Source organism: Tetrao urogallus (assembly GCF_951394365.1).
Source record: "Tetrao urogallus genome assembly, chromosome: 2".
Taxonomy (NCBI): Eukaryota; Metazoa; Chordata; class Aves; order Galliformes; family Phasianidae; genus Tetrao; species Tetrao urogallus.
Genome location: NC_136814.1, coordinates 50,933,281 through 50,947,558, shown reverse-complemented (window position 1 = coordinate 50,947,558; position 14,278 = coordinate 50,933,281). Strand labels below are relative to the sequence as shown.

General features: G+C 38.9%; 1 protein-coding gene across 1 annotated transcript in view; it reads right to left on the bottom strand.

The window, feature by feature from the left end:
• SNX9 (sorting nexin 9) overlaps positions 1-14,278 on the bottom strand; it is a gene marked incomplete at both ends in the record, with an annotated part of 46,042 nt that overhangs the window by 21,277 nt on the left and 10,487 nt on the right. Inside the window, 5 exons of the mRNA XM_079550020.1 lie at positions 2,408-2,525; positions 2,806-2,931; positions 3,835-3,919; positions 4,932-5,085; positions 5,836-6,019. Coding sequence (XP_079406146.1) covers positions 2,408-2,525; positions 2,806-2,931; positions 3,835-3,919; positions 4,932-5,085; positions 5,836-6,019 — 667 coding nt within the window. The remainder of the gene's footprint in view (positions 1-2,407; positions 2,526-2,805; positions 2,932-3,834; positions 3,920-4,931; positions 5,086-5,835; positions 6,020-14,278) is intronic.

The following is a 14,278-nucleotide window of genomic DNA, read 5'->3' as shown; positions in this document are numbered from 1 at the left end:
TGAGCACTTAAGTTGTGCAATCCCACTTTCCTTCAAGTAAGAACAACTGACTTTCATAGGCTTTGGAGAGTTTGGTCAAGCCGAATGGGCACTGGACTGGAGCACAGTGCTACACAAATGAAATAAACTCTCTAAACCAATCGTGAAATCAAGCAATAGGAGGAATAGCCGCAACATTTTACTTATAGGCAAAAAATAGCTTGTAGGAGAATTCTCCCTTTCCTCTGAGACCTTTGCAGCAAAGGTCCTACAACATAACACTTTCACAATCAAATACAAAAGAAAATTAAAACAAAAATTTCAAAACAATTCCTCCAGACAGTCTGCAAATACAGAATATAACTAGCTATCTATTCTCTCCAACAGCAAATATCTTCAGTAATAATAGGGAAATAACAGTAAGAAAACAAACAAAAGAATAATCCACTTTGTCTTGGCTTTAAATCAATGGCCTTTAAATCAGTGGAGATACGAAACGATGCTTTTACTGGTGGTGTTTTGTTACAGATAGTTACAGTTTACTATAAATACTTAATGAAAGATTTTTCTTTAATATCTTTTTTAAAGAAAACAGGGAAAAAAACACCCAAGCAGTAAGACATGACTGAAACTTGAACAAAAATTCTCTCTTTATTTCTCTTCCGGAACTGTCTTGAGCAGAGTCACCACAAAATGGTAGAATTCTCAATTCTTGCTGAAGTCATGAGGAAGGCCAGCAAAATTGCTACCTTGGACTTCTGGAGGGAGGACTGAAGTGTTCTGGCAGGGGAAGTTCCCATGATATTCCTGAAGGAATAGTCCTGAAGGGTAAAGGGGTCCAGGGAGGCTGGATGCTCCTCAAGAAGGAAGTCTTAAAGGTGCAGAAGCAGACTATTCCCCTGTGCCTCAAGATGAGCCGGTGGGGAAGAAGAGTGATGTGAATAAACAAGGAACTTTCCCTGAGGAGAAAAATACAATCTGTCTTCTGTGGAAGAAGGGACAGGCAACTCACGGAGAGTACAAAGAAGTTGTTAGGATACACAGGGAGAAAATTAGAAAGCCAAAAGCCCAGCTTGAACCCAACTTGACTGTTGGGGTAAAAGAGAACAAAAGACTTTTTTACAAATATATTAACAGTAAGAGGAGGGTTAACGAGAATCTCCATCCTGGATGCAGCAGGGAATGTGATCACCTGAGGATAAGGAAAAGGCTGAGGTTTTCAATGCCTTCTTTACATCTGCCTTTAGAAGTCAGAACAGTTTTCCTTGGGGTATTCAACCCCCTGACCTGGAAGTCTCAGATGCGGAGCAGAACAAACTGCTTACAGTTCAGGTGGAAACAGTTAAGAGACCTACTACTCCACCTGGACTACCACAAGTCCATGGGGCCAGATGGGATCCACCACAGAGTGCTGAGGGAACTGGTAGAGGTGGTTGCCAAGCTGCTTTCCACCTTCAACACTTCTGACTAACTAGAGAGGTCACAGAGGATTGGAGGCTTGCCAGTGGGATTCCCATGTACAAGAAGGGTTGTAAGGAGGAATGGGGGAACTACAGGCCTGTCAGCCTGACCTCGGTGGCAGGAAAGGGTAGGGAGTAGGGGGGTAGGAAGGCCCTACAGAGGGATCTGGACAGGCTGGATAGCAGGGCTGAGGCCAATGGGATGAAGTTCAACAAGATCAAATGAAGGATCCTGCACTTTGGCCAAAACAACCTCAGGCAACGCTACAGGCATGGGGTTGAGTGGTGGAAGACTGTGTAGAAGAAACAGACCTGGGGGTGTTGGTTCACAGTTGGCTGAACATGAGCCAGCAGTGGACACAGGTAGCCAAGATGGCCAATGGCATCTTGGCTTGTATCAGAAATAGCAAGGAAGTGATCATCCCTCTGTACTTACCACTGGCAAGGCCGCATCTCAAGTACTACATTCAGTTTCGGCCCCTCACCATAGGAAAGACACTGAAGCACTGGAGCATGTTCAGAGAAAGGCAATGAAACTGGTGAAGGGTCTGGAGCACAAGTGTTAAGGGATTATTCGGTCCAGAGAAGAATAGGCTCAGGGGAGACCTTGTCACTCTCTACAGCTACCTGAAGGGAGGCTGTGGTGAGGTGGGAGTCAGCCTCTTCTCCTGTGCAGCTAGCAGTAAGACTAGATGGAACGGCCTCAAGTTGCAGCAGGGTAGATTCAGGTTGGATGTTAGGAAATACTCCTCCGAGAGAGTGGTCAGGCACTGGAATGGACTACACAAGGAGGTGGTGGAGTCACTGTCTCTGAGGTGCTCAAAAAACATTTAGATGTGCTGAGGGACGTGGTTTAGTGGGAAATATTGGTGAAAGCGGACAGTTGGACAGGATTATCTTGGAGGTCTTTTCCAACCTTGGTGATTCTATGATTCCTATGAGTCCACAAACAAATAATAAACATTTACCTGTTACTTGCTTGTCTGGAAGAGATGGGATTGGAATGGCTAATCCAAATTTAACCAGAAGACGCTCGTACAACCAATCAAAGTGCTTGTATCTGTGGTTGACAGATCGATTAGTGTTCTGTAAGAGAAACACAACTCTGAATTTTGACAGGCATCTACAGATAGCAACATGAAACAAGCGTGACCAGTAAATATATGGAACTTGAAATAAAACTTATGATGTAGTCTTGAATCTACAGTTGCAGAACTAAAAATGCTAGGAAATAACAAAACTACTCTTTGGGGGAAAACCTGTGTCAACCATCACTTACAAGCCTGTAAACAACTTGAATAAACTTATTTATCTATAAAATGACCCACATTTGTGAAAGAGAAGAGCCTGTTTCAGATACACTTACAGTGCAGGTCAGCTGATACTCAATGTAGCTCTTCAGACCATACATTTTTGAACCTTTTTTGGGATCTGCCACCACACAATCAAATGTAGAGGTAGGATAAACCCACATTGGGCCATAATCACCGATCTGTAAGAAATTGTAAATATTACTGTTTTTAATTGAATACATGACATTGCACCAGCTGCAAACAAGGAAACAAACAAAGAAACAAATACATTCCATTACATGAAGAATATTTTTTAAACGGAGTTTCTAATTCTCTTCATTTAAAAGTTTCAGACGCTTTCAGTAAGCCTGAGAATCAGGAAACACAGGGTTTCCTGCAGCTAGAAATAATTTACCACAGTTGTATTTAAGTATGTCCGTACATTTTTTTCAAATAACTAAGGAGCAGTGAGTTGTAGGTATTATTACCTCCATCATATTTCACTATAATAGTATAGATCTACAACAGCCTGTTATTAGATCAGCAGATGAACCCATCATCATGACTGAATACAGCAAACCTTCATGAATGTACTTCAAGTAACTATCAAGAAAGCTGAGAGAGTGTAATACATTTTCTGCCCTCTCTGTTTCAACAAGGCTTGTTTTTCACATTCACAAATAATGCAGGTAAGAAAAACACTATTAAGAATAATTTTGAAAACAGAAGAACGCTTAGAAGAAAAGAGTTAAAACTTGACTCTGAAAAAATTCTCAGTGATACAGGATTCTGGAATGCAGTCCATCATGACTTTAAGTGGTGTATAGTTTCATGATGACAGTGACATTTCTAATTAAGCACCAACTGTGTCTGACCCAGATATATTTAACAACCCTGAGACTAAAAGTTAACTTGGGTAAGAAGAGAAGTGGAGAGAATCTAAAAAACGAAACAAAACAAAAAAAACAATACCCAAAACAAGTCAGAAATCAACCACCACCCCACTTCCTCTCTAAAAATAACCAAATAAAAATCCAGCCAACCCACTAAACAAAAGTCACACCCGCACCACAGTCACACCCACTCATCTACCTCCAACTTACAATTATGGGAATCTTCTCTTTTGGTTTTGCTAGCTGCTTTGCCAATAGATACTGCTCCATTCCAGGTTTCGCAAATCCAGGAAATCTAACCAAAACAAAGTGATAAATTTACTTTGCATCCCCTTTCAATATGCACAGAAGAAAACACTTAGCATTTCTCAAAAACAGAAACAAGTTATGACATGGGTTACCAACTATTCACCCTGAAAAAAAACAGAAAAGTTTACACTGCTAATCTCCAGCTTTTGTCTGTGTAATACAGGCTCCTTCTTGCATGACATGCAGCTACCTGTGCCCTGCAGTCCACCAGAGCAAATGTAACAGTAGGGCATGAATTAACTAACATCTGCCACGCCATTCACTGCAGCCTATACTTTGCAGATGCACACATGCATGTACACACGTGCACACCTTTTTGCTGTTTCAGACAATGAGAATTCAATCATCTGAAAGAACAACAAAGTGCAGATTTAAAAAGTACTTCTAAGCATGAGTTAAAATAATTTGTCCTCCAATTAGAAAGAAAAATGCACAAAAATCACTGTAGCATCCTTACACAAAGGCTTTACGAATGGCAAATAGCAGTTCTCTTTTTTAATTAAGAAGATACTTAACCCTTCAAGTATCTATAATCTACTATTTGCTTGCAGAAACACTACAAGTTTGACATACCTTTCAGGCAAATGCTTTTAAAATTATTTTTATGCAAAATGGGTTTGCAACAAGTAGCTGCCAAACTGATGGAGAGGTACTGCAGCATAACTGGACAAAATGTCCACTGATGAACAAAGTCAACCATCTGTGAATGACTAGTCATGAAAAATTTAACCAACAGTAAGTCCAGAAATGAAGAGCTAGTAAAGGCATTATTTGTTTGTATAACATCTCCAGAAATAGTTTTATGATGTACGTTCAGGGTTTCCTGAATCTACATTATCAAATCACATAGAGCCAACACTTAATCCACATACATTTTCACCCCCAAAACATTATTTACACTGCATATTTCAAGAAGGTTTAATTGCAACACATCTACGCTACTTGAAAAATTCCAGTTCTCTTCAATATATACACATTTGTTCTGTATTTTCCATTACTTGTTAAGTGGTAACTTCATAGCAGCTGCACGAGAGTTTCCACGCTGGGACCCGCCAGCCTCTGACGACTCAGTTTCCTTGTAACCAAGGTAAGATGGTGAAGATGATTTCGGGTCATCCCAGTCATCATCCCAGTCATCGTCATCAGCAGCTGCTGAAGTAGAGAGGAAGGGTAAAGACAGTTACATGCTTTCTCTTTAGAAAGCAGAAGCACCTTCCTCAGCACTCATACACAAATAATCAACAAGGTAAATATACCGAAGAGCTAGCTGAATCTTGTATTTTTTAATTCTTCCTCAGTTATCATCCCCATCAAGTACATCCTAACAAACACTACACTACAAATCCACTGGGGCAACAGTGATTGGAAAAAAAAAAGAGATGCTGATGTGCAAAAATACTACAAAAAACAGCACTGCTCTATATTCATATACCATTGCTTAGTAAGATCCAGTTGTAAGTTTTCCTCTTATTTTAGTCCCTTCCGACAAGTAGGTGAGGAGCATTCTGAAAGGCTACCATCTTCCTAAAATCAAGGATTTGGAGACTATGTTTTCACAGACCTGAAGGCATAAATTCAAGGGTGTTTAAGTTCCAGTTATTCAAGTTGAACAAGATGTCTAAGAACAGATTGCCCGTGAACAATACTCTGGCTTGAGACAGGTTTGAGGCACCCATCATTATGGACCTGATTTTTATTAATATTTTTAAAACCAAACAATGACCTTCATCATTTTAGTATTCAATTTACTGATATGATGATTACCTACCTGGAAGGTTTTCATTTTTATTTTTATACTTACTTTTTATTAAGCAATTCATTTCCTACAGTTGCAAAAGTAATTCCTACATCCATTGTCCACCTACCCTAATTCATTCAAAAGTAAGAGCATTATTAGCACACCTGGTCCTTGATATGCCTGTGGATGACCAAATGTTGCTGCTGCATCCCAGTTATTCGAAGCACTGTTCCTCTGGCCAGCTGCACTTTCAGGTTTTGTTGCCCAGCTGTCTCCAGCGGTTCCATTATCCCAGTTCCCAGACTTCCCAATATTCCAGCCTGACCAAGGATCACTGGCACTATTTACCTACATTGTGTAAAGACAAGACGAAAATAAAGAAGGAATTGATGAAGACAGGAGCAAAGAACACACACTTTCTTCCTGAAGTCTTTGATGTCCTGATGATAGGCTACAAGTTTACATTCAGCACTTCACATTTGTTCAGTTCAGTAGCAGCAGCCAAATCTGCTCTAAACTGCAGTAAGCACCGGGAAGAACCCATCAGCTTTCCAGTAATGTGACACTAGAGCATGGCAATAAATGTTATATCTCCCAAAGGAACTCAAACAATTTGTTCCAACGTTCTTAGGAAGTATTCTTACCCGTGGTAAAAATTATTTTACTCTAACACCACGAGTATGGTGTATGTGAACTACTAGATACATCAATCCACAGACTAACCAGCATATCTGAACCAGAAACTTGAAAGTCAATGACTAGTATTTTACTGAATGCTTATTTCACCAAATGAAGATCAGTGGCTTTACTAAAAGCAAATCCTAAGTTGCCAATATTGGGTGCACCAGTTTGGAAGTTATGGCCAGGAATTTGAGCAGCTTCCCTGTTACAGCTTAATTTGTTCAAAGCAAAGATGAAGGAAAGAAAGAAACATCTGCCAGGAAACAGAGTTTGGCATCTCCCCGTAGACCTACTCCCCCAACATTCTACTGATATTGCAGCAGAGGTGGAAACTTCAGGGAAAGAGCACACAGAAGACATGTCTCTAACTACTGCATCAATTTCTCAGGTTTACTGTTGGATTAATAGCCTAGCATCCTGCTCTGTGATTTGATTTTTAACACTGCGCTTTAAAAAAGCATTGATTAGTTAAGTGCAGTCTACTCCAAATGCTTCAGTGCAGAGACTAAGTGGTAGAAAGAGGGGAAAAAAAAAAACCACAAATCAAAACCCACACACCCAAAGTGTAGGAGGAAGGAGGAGGAAAAGGGGAAGGAAAGAAAATAAAGCCTACAAAGTTTGCTTTGTTCAGCAACTGAGGGGGGAACTGAGTTTTGTGAGAAAAAAAAATATCTCAAAGCCTGCAGAATCCAGGGCACTGTCTTTATCGTGAAGCAGTATATCAAGGATGCCTAGTATAATTAATTGCTATAACAACTTACGTAAAACTACAACATTTACATGAAACTTGGAGCATTTTCCAGGGCAGAAGATTCACTAGAACTCCCACTGCAAGTCAACTTATTCTCCCCAAACCCTCCAAAATCTTCAACATACCTGCATTCCTTACAAAAGTTAAAATTTAAATAGAAATTACTACTTTATTTCAGCTCACTAAGAAGACCACTTGTTTCAAAACTGTCTAACAAACCAGAACCTTATCCAGATTTTGCAGACATCCTCTTGTAAGCAAAAAAAGCAGAACATTTGTTTGTGCAACAAATGCAATTTTATCTTCCAAACATTTTAGATTTTTCATGTATTGAATTTTTTTAAATACAAAAGTTTAATTAAACAGCTGCACCTGTGACTTTGCTTTATAATCCTTGATGCTACCACGAGTCAAGGCAGTTATTATGGTAAGAGCATCATATTCTGCCCACCACTTAGATAAACAAATACTCTTTAATAATGCCAATGCATTATTTTTCTGCAGTTCTTTGAAGTAATCCTGGGTAATCACAGAATGCGAGGTCTTGCTTTAGTTTTCCCTACAACAAAGTCTGCTGACAGTCAGACTTCACAGTTGCTATCAAACCTTTAGGAGTTCAAAAGGCATGTACTATTGATATTGCACAGTGCGGGCTCTTCAGGCACAGAGTCCCTAGGAACTGGAAATCGAGGTGAAAGCCTCTAAGTTGAGCGGAAATCTCCATTCAGAAGACCCCAGAGAAATAAGTGAGCCAGACAAGGAGTGGTCTCTAGAAAATGCTGGACTGAGAGCAATTGTATGGACAGCTCCTACATTGATAACATTTTTTTTTTTTTTTTTTTTTTTTTTTTTAAGATGAAACTGATGCAAGAACACTGCTCCCTAGGAGAGCATTTTGTTGAGGTCTGCTAATTCTTGGATAACTGATGCACACTACTAATTACAGTGAAGCTGTTGTTGGCTTATAGGGTACCAAGCTGCTCTTCTTATGATGTTCACCCCATACAAGTTTATGTGAAGCGAAAAAAAAACCAAAAACAAGCCATCAGAATTCATTGTCGTTGTTAAAGGAAAACACAAATGTTGGGACTCACCCACATGGAAAAACATGTCTCCTAATGCAACTTAGAGCACCTACAACAATTTGCATAATATTCATTTGCATATACTTCTGCAATATATTTTGGGCTGATCACTGGCAAATGAAAGCTCAGAAGTGGGATGATTGCCAATAGGCTGAGTAAAGTTCTCCTCTCCTCTGTAGTTGATGTGAAATCTGGTACATGAGTGGGTGGCAAAGAAACCTTAAGATTCACTGCAAAAAAAGGGGGAGGTAATAACAGTAATACTGAATACAGTACTAAAGAATGGCTGTCAAAAGCAATCATTACAGAACTTGCAGACAGTTGCTCATATACATTAAACGCTGTACAGCAAAGGGAAACGGATTACTTAAACTGCTCCTGGAGATGTTTTATCTCTGGTCCTACAGGGAAGCACTACTCTGAAATCAGTTTTACCTCTGAGATGTCCAAAAAAGCTCTGGGATAAACTCTTTCCCCTAAGCAGGTGACACAGAAGAAGGTGCAGAAGTTGTTGGATACGCTATTCTCATTCAGCTGCTTTCAGCTGAAGGGCACACATTTCTTTCCGAGGCACTGGCAAAGAGGGTAAGAGATGGGTTAGAGATGTGTACACAGGTGACACATCTCAGAGAACATTTCCAGGTCACCCTTCATCTTTCTTCAAATGTTTGCCTATATTGTGTCCATTGTGTACACGCACATGCTGTGGACGCTTCCAAACAGTAGCCAAAATCAGTAAGTGTAGAGAAGGGTTCAGGAATCCAAAGTCTGCCTTCCTCAATGTCTCACAACAACATGAAGGCCCAAGTAAAAACAGAACATTTATTAAAGGAATAATCTCAGCTCCACTCAGCAGTTCCACAGATCTCGGTAGCTGACAAATTCCATAAGAGAAACCATTTCTGTGGCTTAGCTCTGGTTGACTTAACCTTAATCAGGCCAGCAGGTATTCTGTAAGTGATTAACTTGTATATTCTCACACCTTAACTATTCCATAATTGAAACTTATAATCCTCTGATCTCTCTCTCTAGGCAGCACAGAAAAGATGAAGAGTCCCTGCAAGAAGCTATTATTGAGTTAATCTAAGGACAAAGTACACCTAACATCCAAACATCCAAAGCAATCTCAAGCAAATGCACAAAAAGAAAATGCTACACCACACATAATTAAGAAACTTCGATCTTCAAATGAAATGCTGTGTCTCTGCTCCTCAAGTACCGAGATTAAATTGAAAGATAAATTCCTTAAAGGCAACCAGTTTTCCCTTTTGTAGACCACTACAGCCTTGTTCACTCCTACTGCTCTGAGACAAAAACCAGAACAAAAATAGCTATTTGGGGGACAGACAATGGAGGGACCACATTGCTAAATATTTTAAGAATTTTCCATTAAGGATGGATGCAAAAATCACTTTAGAAACAGATGATTATGGGTAAGAGGGATGGGGAACAGACAGGAGAATTGTAGCATATTTTCAAAGATCTAATTATAGTTGAAGAAGAATTTCACAACAGCAAAATCCTCATCTGGAAGGTGGAAGGTCACTGTCTTCATCAAATGAATCAAAAATGAAACATGAAAAAGCAACATTTTTTCTATCTTCTAAGAATCTGAAGTTATAAAAAAGAAAAAAACCTAAGTCACCGTGGCATCACTCTGTCCTAGCTCAAACATCTTTTTTTGACCTCCTGACTACGTAAATAATTCCTGGCAGACTCCTTCCTCCTATTGATGGATGCTTCTGACTGAAGAATGGATCAATTCTACTCCTGAAGGACAAAAGCTGAGACAAACCAAACAACGTTCAGATGCTAAAACTAAGCTGATTACCCCAGAAGACCCCAGATAGCTGTGCCACCAAAAGTAATCATTTCCAACTGTAAGAAAGAGACCTTGAAACCTGCTTCAAGAGACAGAAGCCATGCTGAAAAAGTGAGAAGTAAAAGCAAGCTTGGTCATATCAAGGAAAGTACAGGATAGCCAAAGTTCCAATGAGAACTATGACACTCCTGAAGAGACATTGAAACAGGGGCTATTCACAAAGTAGCCAAGAAGCTGCCTTGCTTCATGGTAGATTTTCATCTATTAACTTCTGACTCAAATAAAAAAAGCCATGTTTGTGAGGCAAAGTAGTATTTTTAGAAAGATGTGTAACTTGGAAGAGAAAAGAAAAAGTCCATACTTCAGTGATAGGGTGAGGAGAGGGAAAAAACTCCCATCTGTTGGCACCCTCATCGATTAAAGGAAGTGATAATACTTTCTCTGAAGTTTGCTTAATGTTAGCTTTGTCATACAATTCTGTATATTTATCCAATGAGGATCTCTCAGGCTTCTGCTTTCATTACCCACGCAGGAATATTTAAATGGCAGTCAAGTCACTTTAATATCCTTGTTTTCTTTTCACTTGATTTCAGGTTTCTTCTCAAAACACAGATGAGAAATGTCAGAGACTTACCCAAGTAGCAGTCACAGTAAAGCCAGAAACAGAAGATTCCCTTGTTTCTCTTTGATGTTGTTCTTTAGACATCCCAGGGTCAGGCTACAAAAACTAAACCAGGCTTTATCCTTTCATTTTGGGAACTGCACTCTGTATTTTCGTTTGATAACAGAGAACAAGGGTTTCACTCGTGTATTTTTGTAGGCCAAGACTTTTCAAAGTACCATTCTCAATGACAAATGTCGAAGACTTCACCTTAAAGATATGATCAATGAGCAACTGCCCCCTGCTGTGGTGAAGGAGATGGTACAACACACACACGCCACATGGCACTATGCCTGCAATTAAAGTAGGGGCACTTCTACAACTGACAAGACTGCCACTATTATCAAGTCAAAACATCCTTTGTATACTCAATGCCAAACTACTAGACCACAAAGCTACCTCACAAAACAAGAAGTCAGTAAAAAACTGAGCTACAAGAAAAGGAATGTGCAAACACAAAAAACTGTGGGAAAACTATTTCAGGGTTAGATTTTGCCTTACAGCATGGGATCACGATGATGAAGAGTGATCACAATACCACAACTTAACAACATGCTGTCTGAGCCTTTATTCCATTGGGACTCTCACAAAACACATCTCTGTAATTTGGATAGGCACAACCACTGTCCTATTGTGGACAATCATATTTTTGTATGTGAATGCAATTCAATTCAAAGCATGCGAGCCACTCTTTTATGGAAATCACTGCCGGTTTTTTGTTAAAAAAAGAGTTGGTCATAAACTCCTGTCACAATTCTGAATGTAATATCATGACTTAGATCACAGAATTACAGAATCAGAGAATTGTAGGGGCTGGAAGAGACCTCTAGAGATCATTGAGTCCAACCACCCAAATGTGGAGGAAAAGTGCTGCTTTCAAATTACATGTAGCAAAGGAAGATGTTGAAGTGTTGTCTGTAACAAGAATTGGAATTCAATAATTGTGAGAACCAGCAAACCAGGATATTGAGTATTCTGGTAATTTATGAACAGTTATAACCCAAATAACTTTGCTTGAACTTCTTTTTAGACATCTTTTACACTACACCCTTCAAGAGATTATTTATGTACGGAGATAACTATACATTAAGTCTTACAAACATACATTTACAGAGTTAAGGTTTATTACTTACGGAAGCACGCTTCTGAAGTCCATAAAAAAAACAAACACAATTGCAATCTACCTACATACTTTAGAAGGCATTTTAGCATACCAGTTTAACAAGACAGACTGAAGTAAACCAAACATGAGGGAGTCATGCATCTCCCATTTCCCACAACAATACTTCTACCTCACTGAATGCACACAGCAATGCCACAGAATTGGGAGACTGTTTCAGGAATGCAATAATATGCATGTCAGTTTCCACAGAATAATGCACTTTTAGTAATAACACTATGTTTATTTTCTTTGATCTTATCATCTACTACTTTCCATAGCCATTCTGGTGATGTATGCTACACAAATTAATGAACACAATTTGTCTTTACAGCATTAAGTTGCAACTATTGGAAAAGATATTAAGTACAGCTTTGGGGACAGCTTCCTTAGTGTTCTTATGCTTGTTCAACAACTTAGTCTACACACCTGGCAAGTTAAGAATTATCTCAGTTCCTGCACACCAAACAAGGTGCTTTCACTACTTTTGATTTGTCCTGACTATACAGAATGACTATACAGAAGTTTTCTGAAGGAAAATTATCTTCTGGACTGTACCCGCTTATCTTTCTTCTACTGGGAAGAAATTATCCCAAGTCATTTCACTTACTACTGGCTAAAACAATACGTCTGACCTACCATAATTTAAGTTCATTTCAGTGTCATCATTGCTAGTGTTATTTTAATATCAGAAAAACTTACATATAACTTCCATGACTCTTTAAAATTACTCTTTAAAATTAGCAGCCTTCAGTGTCAGAGGAAGAAAACTCCTCATTCTTTCACCTCCTTTATGTAAAGACCATACAATCAGGACAGCATGAGACCCATAGAAGCTATATAACAGGTTGCATCTTCACCATTTAAGGGTTACTTAATTACTCTGTTGACTGATTTATTCAAAGGCCTTTCAGACATGAAACCACAAACATGATAGGTACATGTAGCAGTAAGATCTCTTATCCACTTTTCTTCTCTGGGGATAAAAATAGTCACCCTTAATCATTTATTCCCTTGTTTGTATATAGTTAGCTTCACTGTTTCCTCTGGTTGCTTTTGTCTGCCCCAGTACTACAAGCAGTCCTTGGAAACATGCACCTTCTCTTGGTTATTTGGGCATGACTGCTTGCTACCTGCTTGAGCCTCTTTAAAGGAGATGCTGCAAGCTCTACCAAGATATTTATTGCTGGCACGCTACTGACTCAAGGAATTAGCTAGGAAAGAAGAAACTGCCAAGCTGTGCCAAGTTCTTCCCTTCTCTTTAGGAAGTATCTCAGGACCCTTTTTCTATCTCATTTCATATTTGTAGCTAATCCAATTATGACAGCATACCAATGTGGTGTTGGGGTCATTGTATCTTTGTCAATGAAGAAAAGGAAGTTAGAAGAGTAGGTAGCATTAGTTATTAATTTATGGAACAACAAGAAAAAAGATCTTAAAAAAGCAAAGAGAAGGAGCAGTGCAGCGTTCAACCTGATGATCTTTTTCTAATACCAAAAAATTAAGGGTTCTATAGTAAGAAACCAGAGACATCTTATTTTCCTAGAAAGCAAAAGGGAATGTAAACAGAAGAAGGAACGAAGTCTTATTTAAAGAGATGCAGATATACGGATAGATTTGGGAAAACTATGACATACAGCATTTCTACTTGACAAAAGCACTTTTATCCCTGAGATATAGCAGAACATCTAAAGTTATGTCAACAAGAGTACAATGCATAAAGCTAAAAAATAAAATTTGTTGGAATTTTACTCAAGCCCTATCAGAAGCACATTGAGATTTAAGATACATTTCTGAGTAGATCGACTATCCAGCTGAGGACTGGAAAATGAAGACAGAAAAACATTCTTGGTCATAAAGTTTGTATTAAAACAGCAAGTCTCTTAAAAAAAAAAAAAAAAAAAAAAAGCCTAAGAGTAACTTAGCTGGATCTTTTATTCTTAATAAGGCTTGGTGCTGAAAGATAGTGAGACAGATCATTCTGTCTTTACCAGCAGAAGTATGGTAGCCATTTCAAGAATTAAGTCATCATTTTAACTGACTGAAACTGGGGGCTGTGGATATTATACACATAGAATCACAGAATGGCTTGAGTTGGAAGGAAACTTGAAGTCCATTTAATTCCAAATCCCTTCTGTAGACAGAGCTGCCACCCATCAGATCAAATTGCCCATGGCCCCATCCATCCCAGCCTTGAACGTCTCCAGGAATAGGGGACCTACAACTCCTCTGGACAACCTGTTCCACTGCAAAGTTACTGACATTTTAAAGCAACCTTAATATATAAATAGTAATAAAAATTCTAAGATGTCCTGTTTATTTACAAGTGTTTTTACAAAATTTTCCTGTAATAAACTCAACCCCCCAACTACTGTAACAGGTAACAAAATGTCAGCAGTTAGGAATTCTTTTTCTTTTTCAGTGCACCAGACCACACCCGACAATTTT